The sequence below is a fragment of the Entelurus aequoreus genome, linkage group LG14 (genome assembly GCF_033978785.1).
Source record: "Entelurus aequoreus isolate RoL-2023_Sb linkage group LG14, RoL_Eaeq_v1.1, whole genome shotgun sequence".
Classification (NCBI taxonomy): domain Eukaryota; kingdom Metazoa; phylum Chordata; class Actinopteri; order Syngnathiformes; family Syngnathidae; genus Entelurus; species Entelurus aequoreus.
Genome location: NC_084744.1, coordinates 23,782,615 through 23,802,675, shown reverse-complemented (window position 1 = coordinate 23,802,675; position 20,061 = coordinate 23,782,615). Strand labels below are relative to the sequence as shown.

At 41.0% G+C, this 20,061-nt stretch overlaps 3 protein-coding genes across 6 annotated transcripts in view; 1 reads left to right on the top strand and 2 right to left on the bottom strand.

The window, feature by feature from the left end:
* Positions 1-20,061, bottom strand: part of LOC133664542 (gastrula zinc finger protein XlCGF57.1-like) — a 234,817-nt gene that overhangs the window by 13,796 nt on the left and 200,960 nt on the right. Inside the window, exon 1 of one of the 3 annotated variants that reach the window (XM_062069249.1) lies at positions 1,637-2,224. The exons of the other annotated variants lie outside the window; for them this stretch is intronic. Coding sequence (XP_061925233.1) covers positions 1,637-1,760 — 124 coding nt within the window. The 5' untranslated portion in view covers positions 1,761-2,224. Of the gene's footprint in view, positions 1-1,636; positions 2,225-20,061 lie in introns of those variants that run through there. 3 annotated transcript variants of the gene reach the window in all.
* LOC133664545 (gastrula zinc finger protein xLCGF3.1-like) overlaps positions 1-20,061 on the top strand; it is a 32,570-nt gene that overhangs the window by 2,166 nt on the left and 10,343 nt on the right. Inside the window, exon 2 of one of the 2 annotated variants that reach the window (XM_062069254.1) lies at positions 10,665-10,743. In XM_062069254.1, coding sequence (XP_061925238.1) covers positions 10,665-10,743 — 79 coding nt within the window. Of the gene's footprint in view, positions 1-10,664; positions 10,744-12,965; positions 13,375-20,061 lie in introns of those variants that run through there. The other variant, XM_062069255.1, reaches the window with a different exon arrangement.
* On the bottom strand, positions 4,844-12,897 carry LOC133664547 (oocyte zinc finger protein XlCOF8.4-like). Its single transcript, XM_062069259.1, has 2 exons — positions 12,377-12,897; positions 4,844-6,961 (listed from the first exon to the last, which is right to left on the bottom strand). The coding sequence occupies exons 1-2, from the start codon at positions 12,561-12,563 to the stop codon at positions 5,826-5,828; spliced, it is 1,323 nt and encodes a 440-aa protein (XP_061925243.1). The 5' UTR covers positions 12,564-12,897; the 3' UTR covers positions 4,844-5,825.

The window sequence follows — 20,061 nt, the reverse complement described above, 5'->3', positions numbered from 1 at the left end:
CAGCACCCCCCGCGACCCCAAAAGGGACAAGATGGATGGATGGACCTCGTTGTTACTTCTGACCAGGCTAAGATCACCACAAGTAGAACTACTGTATGCGGCTTAAGTGATCATTCCATGAGTTTCTGTATCCATAAAAAACATAGAACTGAGGCTGACTGCCACAAAACAAGCAAAGCTACAATCCTCAAGACTTAGACTAGCAAGGCTTTCAATGGCAAACTGGCAAATTAAGACTTGCCTGGTACTTGCAAGTACACAGGTTTTTGGGTCAATTCCTAACCTCAGAAAAGTAGATAACTTCACAAGGTAGTCAAAGAATCAGCCGACAAATTCTGTTCTTACATAGTACACTTAATACTCTAACACAGTGGTACTTAACCTTGTTGGAGGTACCGAACCTCACCAGTTTCATATGCGCATTCACTGAACCTTTCTTTCGTGAAAAATGTAAAAAAAAAAAAGTTTTTCAAATTCAAGACAAAGTTAGATGTTTTTTTCACTGGTGCACAAAATGAACCGTGCATGAACATCACCTTGTTCAAAGAACAAAACCAACACAGTGCATGAACTCACAACAAATTACACACCTGCAAATCAGATGGAAAATTAGAGGGGACATTGTTTGGGGGTATCCATAATACGCAGATAGGGAGAAGTTTTTATTTACACGATGAGTCGGGTGTGTCTTGACCTCCGCGGTGGAGGCTCCATCGAACCCCTGAGGCCGTCTCACCGAACCCAGGTTAAGAACTACTGCTCTAACAGAAGCACTCATTTTAACCCCACTTTGACTACGGAGTTCATGTTTGGTACTGTGACGCCTTGAAAGCCCTGAAAAACTAACTCCAGACAGCCCAAAATAAAATGATTGGGCTTCTACTCAACCGTCCATCTTGAACTCACTTTTCCGCCAACCATTTCCTTAACGTGGGGAGGCTCTTGGTAGGTGACAGAGTACATCTTCTTGCAGTTGGTTTGGTGTACGAGATACACCATTCCACTAAAATACCCATGTACCTGTCTAGATACTTCAAAATATATTCACCATTATAACACCAGAGGTAGTTGTACAAATCACATTCAACCCAGATTTCACTACAAAAAAGGTTCTAAATTGTTTGCCTGCTATACCACCAACATGTGGAACTCCCTACCAATAGCCAAAATGGAGTGTAAATCCCTTACTTCCTTCAAAGTCACTTTGAAAAGGCATTACAGGTTGCGGCTACTCGTAACTGGGAATAAACAAATCCTTTTGTTTTTCTTAAATTATATTATCATTTATTTTCCTGCAGTATATTTGTATTTTAAATGCTACTTTCTACATAGTACTGTGTGAGTTAAAAAAAACTATTTCAAATGAAACTAGCTCAGGCTTTCTTGTAGCAGTGAATGTGTACCGTGATGAAACTGTACCCTTTCCTATGCAAACTTCTCATAAGTCCTTCAATCAATCAATCACACATTGTTACAAACTGAGAGGAACATCAACCTCAAACTGTCTCGTTTTCATGAAGAATCTAAATCAAAGCATTGCATCATCCCCACAAGACAAAGCATCTTCCTATTAAAGAAAAGTGTTAATAATGAAATATAAATTTAGTAAAGATGTGAGAGTAAGAAGTAAACAAACCTGTTCTGTGTAACACAACTTGATGTTTCTTGAAAACAGCGTCCATAAGTTGATGTTGTCGCTCCTTCTCCTCTTTTGTTGGACAAAGTTCCTCCTCATACTTTGCTATCATTCTTTCGCACATTTTCACACAATCACAACACTTGACACTCACATTTGATCTCTACTTAGCGATGTGTTGATAACGTCCGCGTCTCTTTGTTAGCAGCTAACAAGCTAAGCTAACTAGCAAGCTAAGCTAGCACATAAAGTGCGCTCAGACTAATGTATCCGGATACAAACAATGACTAACAATGTTTCATCTACTACACGACATATATGCGTACATGTATGCACTAAATACAAATAGAGAAACAATAATGGCCAGTGGCCACGTTTAGGCCTTCTCTGTCAAACGCCATTTTGCTTTTTACTCCTTCGTCTTCTTTGGATTTCCAGCAGACTAGTAGAGCATCTTAGGCCTCCACAGCTTCTTAACGGGACTTCTTCGTCCTGTCCTATGGTCCATACTACATTCTACAGTACAGGAGGTCGCGCTAGCAACCTTTCAATGGACCACTTCCAAGTTGGCTTCGTCGTTCTTCTTCTTCTTTGGTTTAATGGCGGTTGACAAGTAACCTTGTGGTGTGCATTACCGCCACCTACTGAAATGGAGTGTGAACGGAGATGGAACCCATACTCTATGTTATTTTATTTAACCCAGTCTTTTTAAATATGGATATAATGTTTTATAACCTATGTGTTCTGAGTGCAATCCTAAAATATCTTCCACTGCTAACCTAACCTTCTCTTTCACTAACTTATTTCCCATTGTTTCCCTTTCTCTATTGTATTTATTTCCTCTTTGTAAAATCCAAGACTTTAGTTTTCCCAACAGAGAATCTTAAACTCCAAGCTGTTCCCCATTCTTGAACTTTATTTACCGCTTTTTGAATCTTTTTTTCTCTATGATGTGTATTTCTACCTCTCTTCCACATCACTCCATCATCACAAACAGTGCCACCTCCACTAACCCTTCCACTTCACTAAACACTTCATTTATCATTATTGAAAACAGTACTGGACTTATTATACTGACTTTTGAGGGCAAGAAAGAGACTTTTGCAGGGCAATCTCGGAGCCTATTGTTGGTCAGCAGAACAGGGACTTGAATCCCGGAAACTCAGAATGAAAGTCTGATGTTCTTACGACGGAGCAATTCAGGGTTTCTTCACAACACGTAAAAATACATAAAAATGACGCAAAATGCTTCTGGCAAAATTCTACTTGCATATTTGACCCCGTTCTTAGAAATACTGAGGTTTTTCCTGAGTCTCAAAAATTTGGGATTTTTTCTAATTGTATAAAATGTGGGATTTTTTTCAATGTGTCAAAAAGTCGGGAATTTTTTTGTCAAAAAGTCTGGATGTTTTTTTTCTAAGTGTCAAAAAAATCCAGACTTTTTCACACTTAGAAAAAAATTCCGACTTTTTGACCAAAAAAATCCCGACTTTTTGACCAAAAAAAATCCAGATTTTTTGAAATTTAGAAAAAAATCCTGATTTCTTGACACTTGGAAAAAATTCAAACAATTTGACATTTGGAAAAAATCCCGATTTTTTGACACTTAAAAAAAATCCTGACTTTTTGACAAAAAAAAATCCAGACCTTTTGACAGTTATAAAAAATCTGGACTTTTTAACAAAAAAATTCCCGTAGATTTGCTTGAAATGTGTTGCTTTCTTGGCACTGAGCCAGTTCAAAGCATTGTTCTCAAATGTTTAGCAGGGTTAAGGTCGAGTCTCTGGAACGGACATTCCAGAAACCTGCCTAAAACCCTTTGAAAGCAGTTTTTATGTGTATTTAATATTGTTGTCTTGTTGGAACACCTGCTTGTGTACAAAGATCAACCTTTTCACTGTTGATTGGAGGTGAAGCAAAGTCTCATCTGACCACTTAACTTCTGTCCCAAAAACTGCTTGAACGTGTGGGGGTCTTATAAGTAAATCCTTCTTAGAGTTGGCAAATTGGGGACTTAGGCTTCTTTCTTGGTCTGCACCCTCTCAGTCTATGACCGTGTAAAACTGCTTTGAGTTCAAGCACTTGGCGGGCTTGAGGTTTGACAGTTTACAGCCTGTCACTAAACATCCATCCATCTATTTTCTACTGCTTATCCCTTAAAACTGGGAAATTCAAGGCATGAGCCGGCTATAGCAGTGATGAACAAACACTATGAAAGTAGGTTTGAGGTTGTAGGTCACATGACTAAAGCTATTGACAACTGAAATGTTATTTATGAGCCAATGACAAGTACTTTATTGACGGTCCCTTAAACTAAAGCACTTGTCAGCACGGACTGACAGACGTGGCATGAGTTTTCAATGCCGGGGACAAACAGTCAGCCTGGCTGGATGTTGAAGTCTATTTATTATCCCACTTCAAACTAATTTGACTTTTGTTCGACACTTGGCGATCACCCCAGCAGCACTGAGAGCGGACTCAGCCAAACTACGTTCAGGTAAATGTTGCAATTGTCAATGCCAACAAAGAAATGGACTCAAAAAAAAAAGTAAGGCTCCACTTTTCCGAAAATTGTGCTAGCTTGATGCTAATATACATTGTAATATTATTAACACACACAAAAGTACTGAAAAATGGTACAGTCGAGGACTGATGTCGATTCCAAAGTACTGGAATTCATGCCGTATCGGTTGAAATGTGAATGGTACCCATCATTACCAGCAAGTGTTGTTGTACTGGAAACTAATTTACAAACACAACTTCATCACACACAATACTCCACTATGGAATTGTTGTTATATTAAAATGAGAAACAAATCCATCTTTGTACAGCAATGGTTTGAAAAAAGCATTTGGTCGCTGATGCACTTATTGACTGATAAAAGTATTTTATTATTTGAAGATTTCATTAAGTACGACCTGCAAATAAAAATAATTACAAAAATTTAAAAGGCTTTCATTCAAAATATTTGAATTACAGTTTATCATCTTTTTTAATTCTTTACTATTTCTTCTTTATTGTATTTTCTCTGGAACAAAAAAAATACTCATAACTTCAAAGTTTTCATTCTTCCAAACGCAAAGGAGTTAATTTCAGAAAAAAAGCCCCGGATTTTTAAAAAATGTTTTGCAAAAGATGACACTTGTTCGTTCTTTGATAGGGAAACAAAATAAACTGTTTATTTTATGAATGAATGCAAAGTAAATCTCTGTGGGATGATGTACAATATTGGCTATTGCCTGACATTCCAAACTTTGATTGATATTGATATAGTTTTGGGGATGTTAAAAAAGAAAAAAAAACGTAAAAATGTTTAAAACACAATAATAGGTTGTTTTGTTTTAATCCACAAATGTATGTTTGTAAAAACAAAACCATCCTTCCACAAACAATTCAGCCATTTCATCTAATTTTTATATTGCATAAAGGTCTGGGGACATACATATAAAACAGTCGCAACACAATCATCATATTACAAAAGAGAGTAATAAAGATAATTAATCAAATGGATTATAGAGACCCAACAAATGATTCATAAAATCACACATTTTAAATTGTATTAAACACAACTGTTCAAATGATGTATAAAGTAAATAATAATATGCTTCCTGAAGTGGTCCAGAAGATGTTTCAGATGTGAACCAGTACATACGTATATCATATAAAGGTGCTAATCTATGGGGTCATTAACAATTAGAAATATAAATATTTAATACTTCAATATTTTAAACACATATAGAAAACACTATTATGAATAAGTCTACAATTGTATTATGAGTATATATACACATAAAATATTTATTGTATGTAAAATATGACTTGTACTGTTTACTCTCACCTTTTCAGTCAAATTGTTCTGTTCAATTTTTAATAAAAGTACACAATGTTGCATATTATTGCATGTACTTGACTGAAAAAATCACTAATATAAAATATGTTATCTATAAATGTAGAAGCATATTAAAAAGATTGTTACACAAACAACAATGTCACACATGTTATATGTGCTGATGTTGTTAGAAAGTCAAAATTAAAGTCTTGACAGTTTATTTCAAATCCTGCAGTTTCATTTGCTGCTGCTGTTCTCACCAGCACACTTGTGTTTCTTACACTGGTACTTAGAAGATAATCTTTCACCACACACACTGCAACTCAACACTTTCTCTCCTGGGTGTGTTCTCATGTGTGCTACAAGGTTTGATTGGTCACAAAAGCTTCTGTTGCAGATTGAACAGGAATGTGATTTTTCACCCTCATGTGCACTTTCAAATTGTTACTTAAAACAAAACCTTTACCACAGATTGAACAAGAAAAAGGTTTTTCACCGGTGTGTCTTCTTCTGTGTTTTACCAATGATGAACTTTGTGCAAAACCTTTACCACAGATTGAACAAGAAAAAGGTTTTTCACCAGTGTGTATTCTCATATGTACTTTCAAATTCTGACTTTCTGTAAAACCTTTACCACAGAGTGAACAGATAAAAGGTTTTTCTCCGGTGTGTGTTCTCATGTGTACTTTCAAATTGCAACTTGTTACTAAACATTTACCACATTCTGAGCAAGCAAAAGGTTTTTCTCCGGTGTGTGTTCTCATGTGTCTTTTCAGATAACTATGGTATTTAAAGGTTTTGTCACAGTGAGAACATTTGAAGTGAGTATTGTCAGTGTGACATGTCTTATCATCTTTAGAGTCTTCATCATCAGTGTCAGGAGAGTGTGACGTTGTGTCCTCACTATCTGATAGTGGAGCTAAGAGCTTGTCTGCTTGTGATCCTCCACAGTGGTCTCCATCAGCTTCTGTTGTCATGTGTTGTGTTGAGCTGCTGCTTGGAGGCTCCGCCTCTCTCTTCTCCTCACTTTCACCTTTGACCTCATCATCTTCACTCTTCACAGGGACACCAGTCAGTGGGAACTCCTCCAACCATTTAGGCTGACGGATGTGGTGTTCCTCCTCTTCCTCTTTAATGTGCAGTGGCTCTTGGTCCTCTTCTTCCTCTTTAAAGTAGGGGTTCAGTGGGTCCTCCTTTTCCTCTTTAATGTGAGGGGTCAGCAGGTTCTCTTGCTCCTTAAAGTGAGGGGTCAGTGGGTCCTCCTCTTCATTTTTGCTGTGTAAGGTCAGTGGGTCCTCCGCTTGACCTTTAATGTGAAGGGTCAGTTTAACACTATGGGTCTGTGGTGTCTCGCATTCCTCTTTAATATGGGGGGGCTGTGGCTCCTCCCCTCCCTCTTTAATGTGATGGGAATGTGGTACCTCTTCTTCCTCTTTAATGTGGTGGGGCTGTGGCTCTTCTTCCTGCTCATGAGGAAGATGTTCTTCTTCGACGTCTGCGGGACAGAAGAAAAGAAACATTCTTTAGAAAAGTCCAGCTTTGCTCAGTCACGTGAGACATTGTCCTGCACCAACATATGATCTCACAATCTCATCAGTTTCCCCTCACAGCAGTCAGGGTACTTCCACCTGGCACATGAAGAAGACCTTCAGGGGAATGCCTTCCCAGGCCAACGTCCAATCCACCTTACTCATATAAAAACATCCTAAAAGTCATTCCTGCAATCCATACTAGTGTGCTGTTCTCCCTCTGAATAAGTCATACACACACACGAAATAATGTACCACATGCCAGCATCCACGCGGTAGTACTAGTGATGAGCTCCACCTGCTGGTGGACAATAATTACAGTGATTTTCACATTTATCTTTAGAGACATGTCTGCTCAAAAAAAGCATGAGCACAGTCAACATGTTGGCCAAAAAAAAATGACATCTGTTTTGCTTTCATTTAGATAGTGTCACCACTGTTAAACTGGGAAGAAGTAATCAGATTACTGACTATTCCTTCAAAATATAACTTGTTGACCTTATTAATAATAGTAATAATGGATTAGATGAATTTAGTGCGTTTCTAGACACTCACATTGCGTTACAGTGAGAACTGAGAAGGCATCATTCATGCAGTCCACACATTCAATGTGGTAAGCTACATTTAATTATAATAATACTAATAACTACATGAAGCAATTCCTGAAAAAATTGCGTGTGAATGCTCCAATGCTGAATGAAGTTTAACTGAAATGCTGACAGAATGTAGTTTGAATGTAAGAATAGTTTGAATGTTGGAATGGTTTGAATGTTGAAGAGTTTGAATTTCGGGAAAACCGGGAATTTTTTAAGTTCTTAAACCAACATGCTTTTTTGTCCTGACTCAGAGGAATGTTTTTATAGTGGAACGGTTGAAATGGGTTGAACAATGTGAAAGGAGTCATCGTACTAAAGAAGGTTGGACATAAGGTTAGAAAAAAACGGGAATTCCTGGAAATTTGTTGAATGTTGAAAAATGGTTGTTTGAATTTCCAGGATGAATTGAATGTGTTGAAGGTGGAATGGTTTGAAAAATGTGGGAATTGTGGAAGTTTGAAAAATGGAGAATTAATTTGGAATGGGGAAAATGTTCCTAAAGACTGGGAATTCTAGAAAATCCGGGAATTTATTTTAATAAGTGTTGAAAGGGGGCACACAATTCCTGAACACACTGAATATTTTGAAGTTGGAACAGTTTGAATCAGATGAAAAATGTTGGTGTTGTGGAACTTTCATTGTATTCCTTTCAATGGGAATTTCATGGAATTGTTTGAGGATTTCGGGGAAAGCGGGAATTTTTTTGAAAATGCTAAAAAAATTGTGAAAGTTCTGAATGAGTTGAAATGGTTGGTGTTGGAATTTTTCAAATGGGTTGAGAAATGTTGAAGTCGTAACATTTTTAATTGAGAAATGGTATTATAGAATTCCTGGAATTTCGGGAAAACCGAGAATTTTCCCAGTTCAAAAAACAACTTTTGTTTTCTGTCCTGATTAAGAGGAATGATTTGACGGTGGAACGGTTGAAGTGGCTTGAAAAATGTTGTCAACTTCTGGAATTTTTTTTTACTTGGAAAACTGATTATTTCAATTTCCAGAATTAGTGGAATATGTTGAAGGTGGAATGGTTTGAATTGGTTGAAAAATGTGGAAATGGTGGAATTTTGAAAAATGGCTAATTCATTTTGAATGGGGAAAAATGTCCCGGAAAACGTGGAATTCTGGGAATTTTTTTAATTTTTCAAGGGAAATCCCGTGATTACCGAATAGGCTGAACAGTTTGAAATTGGAACGGTTTGAATCGGATGAAAAATGTTGGAGTTTTGGAACTTTGAAAAATGCCCCATTATTTTCAAAGAGAATTTCATGGAAATTTGGGAATTTTGGGAAAAGCAGATTTTTTTTTAAAATGCTAAAAAAAATGTGAATGTTCTGAATGAGTGAATGGTTGGTGTTGGAATTTTTCAAATCGGTCGAGAAATGTTGAAGTAGTAACATTTTTTTGTTGAGAAATAGTACTATGGAATTCCTGGAATTTCGGGAATTTTTCCAGGGAAAAAAACAACTTCGTTTTTTTGTCCTAATTAAGAGGAATTATTTGCCGGTGGAACGATTGAAGTGGGTTGAAAAATGTGGTCGACAGAAAAAAAGGTGAGAAAAGGGTTTGAAAAAACGGGAATTCTGGGTATTCTTCTATTTTTTGAAATTGGAAAAGTGATAATTTGAATGTCCAGGATTAGTGGAATATGATGAAGGTGGAATGGTTTGAATCGGTTGAAAAATGTGGAAATGGTGGAATTTTGAAAAATGGCTAATTCATTTTGAATGGGGAAAAATGTCCCGGAAAACGTGGAATTCTGGGAATTTTTTTAATTTTTCAAGGGAAATCCTGTGATTACCGAATAGGCTAAACAGTTTGAAGTTGGAACGGTTTGAATCGGATGAAAAATGTTGGAGTTGTGGAACTTTGAAAAATGCCCCATTATTTTCAATGAGAATTTCATGGAAATTTGGGAATTTTGGGAAAAGCAGATTTTTTTTTGAAAATGCTAAAAAAAAATTGGAATGTTCTGAATGAGTGAATGGTTGGTGTTGGAATTTTTCAAATCGGTCGAGAAATGTTGAAGTAGTAACATTTTTTTGTTGAGAAATAGTATTATGGAATTCCTGGAATTTCAGGAAAACCGGGAAATTTTCCACAGAAAAAAACAACTTCGTTTTTTTGTCCTAATTAGGAGGAATGATTTGCTGGTGGAACGGTTGAAGTGGGTTGAAAAAATGTGGTCGACAGAAAAAAGGGTGAAAAAAGGGTTTGAAAAAAGGGTTTGAAAAAACGGGAATTCTGGGTATACTTCTATTTTTTGAACTTGGAAAAATGATAGTTTGAATGTCCAGGATTAGTGGAATATGTTGAAGGTGGAATGGTTAGAATCGGTTGAAAAAAGTGGAAATGGTGGAAGTTTGAAAAATGGCTAATTAATTTTGAATGGGAAAAATTACTAAGCACTTATTTATTCTTGTTTCAAGATAGTTTAGCGGCCAGCTTAGCTCTTAGCTTGCCCGTCCTTTATGTGTAACATGTTTAGCCTCGTTCTACAGTCCTTCAGTGATAATATTACTGTAAGAATTGTAATGTATTTGCTGCAATGGAGGATGGTTGAATGTGTGATGTAAGAAGATACAGTTAAGACCTGGCAATAATGTCCCATTCTAAATCAGAGTTTTAAGGTTTGATGAACATGATGGCCGAGTAGTACAAAGTTTAGTTTCTACACAGTTTGGTGAATATATGTATGTAAGTAAAAATGCCTGCGATGAGGTGGCGACTTGTCCAGGGTGTACCCCACCTTCCGCCCGAATGCAGCTGAGATATGCTCCAGTGACCCCCCGCGACCCCGAAAGGGACAAGCGATAGAAAATGGATGGATGTAAAAATGCATCTGTTGTCTTATGTCACTTTTGTTCAACTAAAATCTTATTTGTTAAACATTTGTACAAGTTTAAAACAATCGCAATGCTCATTTTTGTTAGCCTGTCAATGTGGTCGTCCATTGTATGTTAGCATTAAGCTAGTGGCGCAAAAGCCAACCTTTATCCTGTATGGTTGTATTGTTTTTTAGGTTTACAGCAAACGGTATTGTTGATTGAACATGATTGTTACATGTATGTGCAGGTTTTTTGCAGGCTCCTCAAACACACGGCGGAGAAAGCGTGGCGTCACTCCGGTCGGTGGGTGTACGAATGTGTCGAAGGTACGTAGACACAGAAAACTCCCCCACAATGGTAATAACCTCCTAGTCCTCTACATGTTACAACCACCAGTAACGTTACTATGAAACAGGCAACCATCCCGTCCTTGAGGCGGTCATTCCAAATAGCGACTAAATTACGAAGCTAAAGCTGGCAAGGAAAATCCATACACCCACAACACATCTCATCTGATTGTGTTGTTGTGAACGACATCATCCATGTAGGATTAATGTACAAACAGGACAGCAGTCGCAACTTGAGAGTCTATCACTCTCTCGCTCTCTCTCTCTCTCTCTCTCTCACTCACTCTCACTCTCTCACTCACTCTACTGGGCAAAATTGTCCAAAGATGAATTGCTCCAATAAATGTGAGACATTCTGCATTTAATTAACAAACATTATATAAATTGTATTTGTATGGTAGTAAAAAAAATAAGTGTAAAAGGTAAAAATTTAACTAAAAACAATTAAAACATAAAACTGAATTTTATTGTTTTTTTATATAGCCATTGTTATTTAAATTAATTTTTAATATTATTTTACTTGTTGTGGTTTATTCGTTACTAACTCATATCCGTTTTTTTAAACTACATTTAAAGTTGAGTTTTGGTAAAAAAAATAAACACTGGTGTTTTCAAATTACTGAATGATTGTGTAATTAATCGTGATTACAATATCAATTAAAATAATGGAGATTATTATTTTTGCCAAAATGGTTCAGCCCTAACTGTACCCTTTTTAAACAACAGAGGGTGTAAAACACAATCTATTCTACATGTTTCATTAACTCAAGTTTATCTTTAATGCATCTAAAGGATATAAATATCATTCAATGATGTGTCTTTTTCTATCCATCCATCAATTTTCTACCTCTTGTTCCTTTTGGAGTCACAGGGGGACGGAAGGCGGGGTACACCCTGGAAAATTCCATAAAACCTTTAAACAATTTTTTAAATGTTATCCTAATTAAAAATGTATCCTCCAGTTTGTGGCTATTATAAGGCATATTTACAGAGGATATGCATTTTTACAGCATGTTTTAAAGAGATAGCTTTTAAAAAAATGACTTCTGGGTATATTATATTGATCAACTAATTCTTATTTAGGGGGCTTAGTGAGCAGAATAGAGGCGCTCCCATTGACTTCATTGTTAGAATTAGGATAGTTAAGATTTTGCTAACGTTTGTTTGCGACTTAGAATGCATAAAAAATAAAAACATATTATTGTCTTACATAAGAATTGTGAATGATAGGCAAAATAAAATAAAAAAAATCAGATCCCCTTTGATATATTTTCTACATCCTGTGAACGGGCTGATGCTGTGGTGAAAGAGAGAAAATAAATACATGTCAGGAAAATACAAATTTCAGCAAAAATGGCTGGCAAACGTTTTAAAACCTGGTTAAAGATTGTTGGCGGTAAACCCAGAGAGGCATGTGTATGTTGTAAAATGATGTTAGAATTAGCTTTATTATTTGGGTTTAGGGGGCCCCGTCATGGGGCCCGCCCCCGGCCCAGCTCTGACTTGTTCCACCACTGGTCATTGTGATTATATGATATATTCCAAATGTCATTTTCTTGTTATTAATGTAATATAAAGTTGGTAAACATGTGAGAGTAAGAAGTAAACAAACCTGTTCTGTGTAACACAACTTGATGTTTCTTGAAAACAGCGTCCAGTAGTTGATACTTCTCCTCTTTTGTTCTGGAAAGTTCCGCCTCGTATTCTGCAATCGTTCTTTCTAACACTACAAATATTTCTTCAACGGCAGCAGTTAGTCGCTGATCCACCAACGCTCTCAACATTTGTAATGTGGACATTTTCACACAATCACAACACTTTACTCTCACACTTGATCTCTACTTAGCGATGTGTTGATAACTTCTGTTAGCAGCTAACAAGCTAAGCTAACAAGCTAAGCTAACTAGCCAGCTAAGCTAACTAACAAGCAAAGATAGCAGGAGACGCGGCACAGTGCTTCTAGCGCATCGAGACGATTGTATCCTTGAATAAAGAATTAAAGATGTATTTTATACGACGTAAATATCTCAAACTGGAGAACAAGAACAAATCATAAGACTGACTTATTAGCGTCCAGCTCACGTCTTTCTCCGTCGATGTGCTTTCACGACAGTTAGCACACTTGACGTTACAAGGCAGTGGGACGTCTATGAGCAGTACTGCCTTGTAACGTCAAGCGTGCTAACTGTCGTGAAAGCACTTCGACGGAGAAAAAAAAACGCAGGACGCTAATAAGTCAGTCTTATTATTTGTTCTCCAGTTTGAAATATTTACGTCGTATAAAATACATCTTTGATTCTTTATTTAAGGATAAAGTCGTCTCGATGCGCTAGATTCACTGTGCCGCTTCTCCTGCTATCTTTACTTGTTAGTTAGCTTAGCTCGCTAGTTAGCTTAGCTTGATAGCTGCTAACAGAAGACACAGAAGTTATCAACACATCGCTAAGTAGAGATCAAGTGTGAGAGTAAAGTGTTGTGATTGTGTGAAAATGTGCGAAAGAACGATAGAGAACAAGGCATAACTTTGTCCAACAAAAGAAGCGAACGAGCGACAACATCAACTATTGGATGTTTATTATAAGAAACATCAAGTTGTGTTACACAGACCAGGTTTGTTTACTTCTTACTCTCACATCTTTACTAACTTTATAATTGATTATTAACACTTGTCTTCAATATATTGTGTATAAGAAGTTGTGTTGTCTTGTGAGGATGATGCATTCTGTCTGGTACTTGCAACCACGTGGTTGTCGTGTTCTGTCGAATTTAACTACCCGTAAAGATGAGTTACATATCCCAGTCCATTTGTACAAAAACATTTTAAACTTCAATTCTCGTCTCATCACTTTATACAGATAGTTAATAGGACAAAATAACCTGGGAGGACTTTGCCCTTTAAAAGGGAAATCCTGAACATAATCATGGCGTCAGGGCAGTATTAAGAAGATTTAATCACATCACATTCATGTTCTTGTTACATGATATATGTTTGTTCTATGTTCTAATGTTAAGGGGAACTGCACTTTTTAAAGTGTTGGAATCATTCACTATCTCTATGTAAGACACGCACACATGTTACTTACAAGAAACTAGGTGAGTAATATTAAAATAAAATATTCAGTCTAAGCCTGGGCCCCTGGGGAGGGGGTCCAGAGTGAGGCCAAAGGGAAATAAAACTCTCATAGACATAGCACACATAAACATGTGTGTAAGAGGGAAACCTCAAAGAACATTAAAGACATTAGAAGAGCAGAGCTGATGCAACCAGCTGCCACTCCAGCAGTGCCGTTTCTACATACAGCTACAAAAGTAAAACAGCAACAAAATAATTAATAAAATATATTGCGCACACGATTGCAATTGATTCAAGTAATGTCTGAATGTCATTAAAACAGTTAGCGCCATATTTTGACGCTTCTTCCACACCCGTCCTTGCACGCTACACAGCTACAACAAAGATGGCGGGGAGAAGACGCTGTCGAAGGTGAGCCACGTAAATAAGACCGCCCACAAAACGGCGCATCCTGAAGCGATTTAGAAAAAACATAATAGTATGACCCCTTTAATGCGCCTTCTGTATGAAAAAAACCTGACTAGACCCAGTGTTTCCCATAAACTGCCAAGATATCTGTGGCGGTGGGGGCGTGGCTATGGGCGTGGTCACCATGACATCATCGAATAATTTGCATAATTTACTACCATGATATGATTTTCTCTAAAAAGGCTCAAAAAATGTATACTTACTAATGAATAATAACAGTTTTGTTTTAAACGTCCATCCATCCATCCATTTTACAATATAATTACAACACTTTATGTACATATTTATATACAGATTTGAACAATAAGTTATTCACTGAAATATATTTATTAATTGTGGTTCTTAGAAAAAATATATCTTATAAAAATATAAAAGATAAAATGTCTCTTAAAGCTCTGCCCCTTTAATTAGTGCATACTAAATAATTAAATTTTAGCCTACTACTACAACCATATTATTTACCAGCAACATAAAGTGAAACAGAGGCAGAGGTGTCCTGCCACAGTCAGTAACAAATAAACAGAAAACAGTAGTGGTGGTAGATAGACACAAAGCTTCATCAAACATCTGATCCACTGAACAAAGAGCTCCAAAAATCTTGATCCTACACTTCTCTTTTGTAAAGTAAATCTGAACAGCCGATATGGGCATCTACATCAACTATATGATTTGCCTGAGAAGCTTGACAGGACAAAAAAAATAAAAATAAAAAAAATAGAATTTTTTTTTTTTTTTGTGGCGGCCTTAATTCTTTCGTGGCGGGCCGCCCCATATAAATGAATGTGTGGGAAACACGGTAGACCCGCTCATAGGCAGTGCGCCTTATAATCCAGTGCGCCCTATGGTCCGGAAAATACAGTACCTTGAAATTGATTTCTCTTCAACTTTCTCTCCTTAGTTTTGCCAAAAAGAAGAAGAGAAGGAAACACGCACGCACGCACGCACGCACACACACACACACACACACACACACACACACACACACACACACACACACACACACACACACACACACACACACACACACACACACACACACACACACACACACACACACACACACACACACACACACACACACACACACACACACACACACAACTTTATTGACAATAACAAAATAAAAACAAAGCACTGAGGATTTGAGGGAAAATCCCACATTTGAGTCGTCCACACCGGAGAATAACTAAAGATTGTTGAACAAAAAAATATGTAACTGAAAAACTTCTGCAACAAAGATCACAAAAAACAAGATTTAGAAAATGACATAGATCCAGATTGATTGTACAGATATGGTGTTGTTTCTGCTGGGCAAGTATGCCTGACGCGCCTCCTACAGCGCCTTGGGTCAGGTGCAGGGTCATCAGCCGGGGACCACCGCTCATTGGAGTTTCGCTCTCTTTAACCCCGGAACGCCTCCTGGTGGCGGAGCGGTGGCAGGGACGTCTCCCTGCCACCCCCTGCAGCTGACCCATCTTATTGCCTTGACCCCCAGTACTTATCCCTCCTCCTCAGCCACAACCAGAAGCTTCCCTTTTCTGCTTCCTCAGCAAGGGCCTTAGTTTCCCTTTGGAGCTTTGCCCCAGTCGTTCCCACATCTCGGAGCAGCTTTATAGTTGATGTACCGACGAAGCCCCGACAGCCTACTTCCACAGGGTAGATGGTAGTGGACCAACCTGCCTCTCTGCACTCAGCAGCCAGATCTGCATACTTGGCTGCTTTGCGCTCGTAGGCTGCCTGGATTCCCTCCTCCCAGGGGATGGTGAGCTCAATCAGTATGGCAGCCTTGGTAACAGCAGACCACAGCACGATGTCTGGGCGGAGTGAAGTGGTGGTGATTTCACGGGGGAACTGGAGCTGTTTGCCGATGTCAGCCCTCATACTCCAGTCCCTTGCCAGAGAGAGGAAACTGCGGGGGCCTCGTCGGCTGGTGTCTCCTTTGCCTTCCCCTGGCCTCACAAACATGACAGGAAGTTGCTTGGCTATGGGCTGGCTGCTGGCCTCTTGTCTACTGCTCTCCAGGACTTCGGCCAGTTTCCTCAGGACTTGATCATGCCGCCATCTGTAGCGACCCTGTGTCAGCGCGATCTTGCAGCCTGATAGCAAGTGCTGCAGGCTGGCGTTGGGAGCACCACACAGGGGACAGCTCTCCTCCTGGCCGAACCACTGGTGGAGGTTTCTGGGGCATGGCAAGGTGTCATAAGTTGCCCTGAGTAGGAAGCTGAGTCTGGCTTGTGGCATCTTCCATAGGTCGGCCCAGCTGATGGGTCTGCTGATGGTACCTTCCCAAGTGGTCCATCTTCCTTGGCGACCTTGAGACACGGCCTTGATAGTATATTGCTCCTGGTTTGCCCTTGAGACCTCCTCCACAACCATGGCTCTGCGTTCCCTCTTTGTGGCCTTGGACCAGAGGCGTGGAGAATCACCCCAGCCAAGCCCCGCTCTCCCCACTTGCACCCTGCCGACTATCTCCTGGTGTTGGAGCCTGCCAATGGCCTTGGCGACCTCTGGCCCTGCTTGCCACTTCCGGCCTGTTCGGGTAGGTACACATGCATTCCTCACTGTAGGATCTGAAGATTCTTCCAGCTCAAGAACCAGTCTGGCCTTCTCTTGCTTATAGCCCAGGGTGATGGACTGGATCGGCAGATGCAGCGAAGTTTCCCCAAATAAGCCAGTGTCTGAGAAGCAACGCGGTAGGCCCAGCCACTTTCGGATGTAGGAGTTGGCTAGTCTGTCCAACCCGTTGGCTGTTGAGGATGGAATCTCACAAATCTTCAGTGGCCACATAACCCTTTGGTACAGTGTGAAGTTGTAGCACCACAACTTGTACTTTCCGGGGAGCTGGCTCTTGTTAATACTCGCTAGGCCTTCTGAGAGTTGTTTCCGTGCTGCCTTGCCTGCGTGCTTGTCCGACAGGTCCGCATTGTACTGCCTCCCCAGGCTTTGGATGGACTGGTTGACCAGTAGCGGGATTTGCTCACCTCCTGCAACAAAGATGGTTTTGTCGCTCCTGGTGCCTTTGCGCAAGGAGAGGCTTCGTGACTTGGAGGGTTTTATCTTCATCCGTGCCCATGTCACTAGCTCATCCAGCCTCTTCAGACATCTTCTCGTGCATGGGGCTGTTTGCAGCACCACAGTGACATCGTCCATGTAGCTTCGGAGTGGTGGAAGCCTCTGCCCTGTCTGCAGCCTCATTCCTCCTACAGTCTGGCGGGCTCCGCGGAGGATGATTTCAAAAGCTGCGACAAAGAGGACTGGGGAGATGGAACACCCCATGGCGATGCCTACTTCCAGACGCTGCCAACCTGTTGTAAAATCCTGGAGGCTAAAACACATCTGGAAGTCCCTGAAGTAGCTGCTTACCAGGTTGATGATGGAAACAGGGACGTGGAAGAACTCCAATGCAAACTGGATGAGTTTGTGCGGGACAGAACCATAAGCGTTGGCAAGGTCAAGCCACACCACGTGGAGGTCGCTCTTCTCCTGCTTGGCCCTCTGGATCTGTGCCCAAATCATTGAAGAATGCTCCACGCATCCTGGAAAACCTGGTACTCCTGCTTTCTGGCAGCTGGTGTCAATATAGCCATTCTTTGTGAGGTAAGAGGTTAGCCTCTTGGCCATGACTGCAAAGAAGATCTTTCCCTCGACATTCAACAGAGCAATACTCCTGAATTGACTGATGTTATGGGACTCCTGTTCCTTCGGAATAAACACTGCCACAGCTCTCTGCCACTCCGACGGGATGAGTAAATTCTTCCATGCTGTGCTCATTAGCTTCCACAAGCATTTCAGCACTTGGGGGCAGTTCTTGTATAGCTTGTAGGGGATTCCGTTAGGCCCAGGAGCTGATGCTGACCTCGCTTTCTTGACGACTGCTCTTACCTCGCTCAGTCGAGGAGGGCAGCCGTCAAACTGCGTGGTTGGAGGAGGTGGAAGAGGGACGTATCCTGGTGAACCTAACGGATCATTCCTCTTTGGGTCGCTGTATTGGCCCCTGATGTACTGCTCAAGCTCCTCCTTGGTGGCTTCCAGTTTCCCGCTTCTTTTCTCCTCCAGAAGCTGACGGGCGTGCTTGAAAGGATTCCTCATGAAGCTAGCTCTTTCTTTCTCCTTTCTTTTCCTGCGTCTGCGAATACGTTCTGCTCTTCGCATGCTGCCCAGCTTCTGTCTCACCTCATCCCATAACACCTTCAGGCCTTCTTTCTCCTCTGCCGATGCTTTCCTCCATCTCCTGCGGAGCTGGCGCCGATCTTGCACCAGGGCGTCAATCTCAGCCTCCCTCCTGCCCTTTCTTGGGGGTAGATTGTGCTGCTTCTTGGTGAGGCTACCGAATCTAGCTTTGCACTCCTCGTACAGGATGTCCCCAAGAAGGTTGAGTTTCTTGTCCACTTTACCACGTAGCGAGTGCTCCAGCACTAGACTGAGGTCTGAGTCCAGTTTCTGCCATGTCTTCACATCACTTGCTCTAGGCCACTTGATGGTGCACTTTCTTCCTGGTTCCCTCTTTTCTGTTTGCTGGGTGACTGGGGGGCTGGCAGGTCTATTTTCAGCATGCTCACATGCCAGGGGGCCACTGCTCCGCTCAGGGGGTTCTTCCTCTACCAACCGCATATCAACAATGTTTGGACCCTCGGCTCTGTGGTTCTCTCCCCGGCTGGGGGTCCTGCTTGTCTTATCTGCCAGAGCAGTGCAAGGATGTTGTATGCCTTTTCTCTCGCTCTCCTTTCTTTTCCTCCCCTGATGGATCCGTAAGCCCCTGTATGTGGTCACTTTCCCCCATCCACACCTGCACAATCGGAAGGTCCTTATCTCGTTGTCGATGTCCGTTCCAGTCGTTTCCGAATAGTCAGTCCTGTTAGGCCCATCTTCCACCCCGCCTCTCGGAGGGCCTTCGGGTTGTTTTTTCTTATTCGTTTTCGTAGTTATAGGTTGGGTGTCTCCTGGCTAGGAGACTAGTGGGTTGGGTAACTAGCCGCCCACTCCCAGTACAGACTTTCCTGCTGTCATCCAGACTTTCCTGGAAGTCTTCCAGTCTTTCCTGGATGTCAACTGCCCTTTCGCAGTAGTCACTGGTTACCCAGAAATCAGATTGATTGTACAGATATGGTGTTGTTTCTGCTGGGCAAGTATGCCTGACGCGCCTCCTACAGCGCCTTGGGTCAGGTGCAGGGTCATCAGCCGGGGACCACCGCTCATTGGAGTTTCGCTCTCTTTAACCCCGGAACGCCTCCTGGTGGCGGAGCGGTGGCAGGGACGTCTCCCTGCCACCCCCTGCAGCTGACCCATCTTATTGCCTTGACCCCCAGTACTTATCCCTCCTCCTCAGCCACAACCAGAAGCTTCCCTTTTCTGCTTCCTCAGCAAGGGCCTTAGTTTCCCTTTGGAGCTTTGCCCCAGTCGTTCCCACATCTCGGAGCAGCTTTATAGTTGATGTACCGACGAAGCCCCGACAGCCTACTTCCACAGGGTAGATGGTAGTGGACCAACCTGCCTCTCTGCACTCAGCAGCCAGATCTGCATACTTGGCTGCTTTGCGCTCGTAGGCTGCCTGGATTCCCTCCTCCCAGGGGATGGTGAGCTCAATCAGTATGGCAGCCTTGGTAACAGCAGACCACAGCACGATGTCTGGGCGGAGTGAAGTGGTGGTGATTTCACGGGGGAACTGGAGCTGTTTGCCGATGTCAGCCCTCATACTCCAGTCCCTTGCCAGAGAGAGGAAACTGCGGGGGCCTCGTCGGCTGGTGTCTCCTTTGCCT

Excerpts from the sequence above, each read along its gene's own strand:
- LOC133664547 (XM_062069259.1), bottom strand. The coding sequence starts at position 12,563 with ATGTCCACATTACAAATGTTGAGAGCGTTGGTGGATCAGCGACTAACT. Across the intron at positions 6,962-12,376 it reads AGTTGTGTTACACAGAACAG|ACGTCGAAGAAGAACATCTT; the intron begins GTTTGTTTACTT and ends TCTGTCCCGCAG.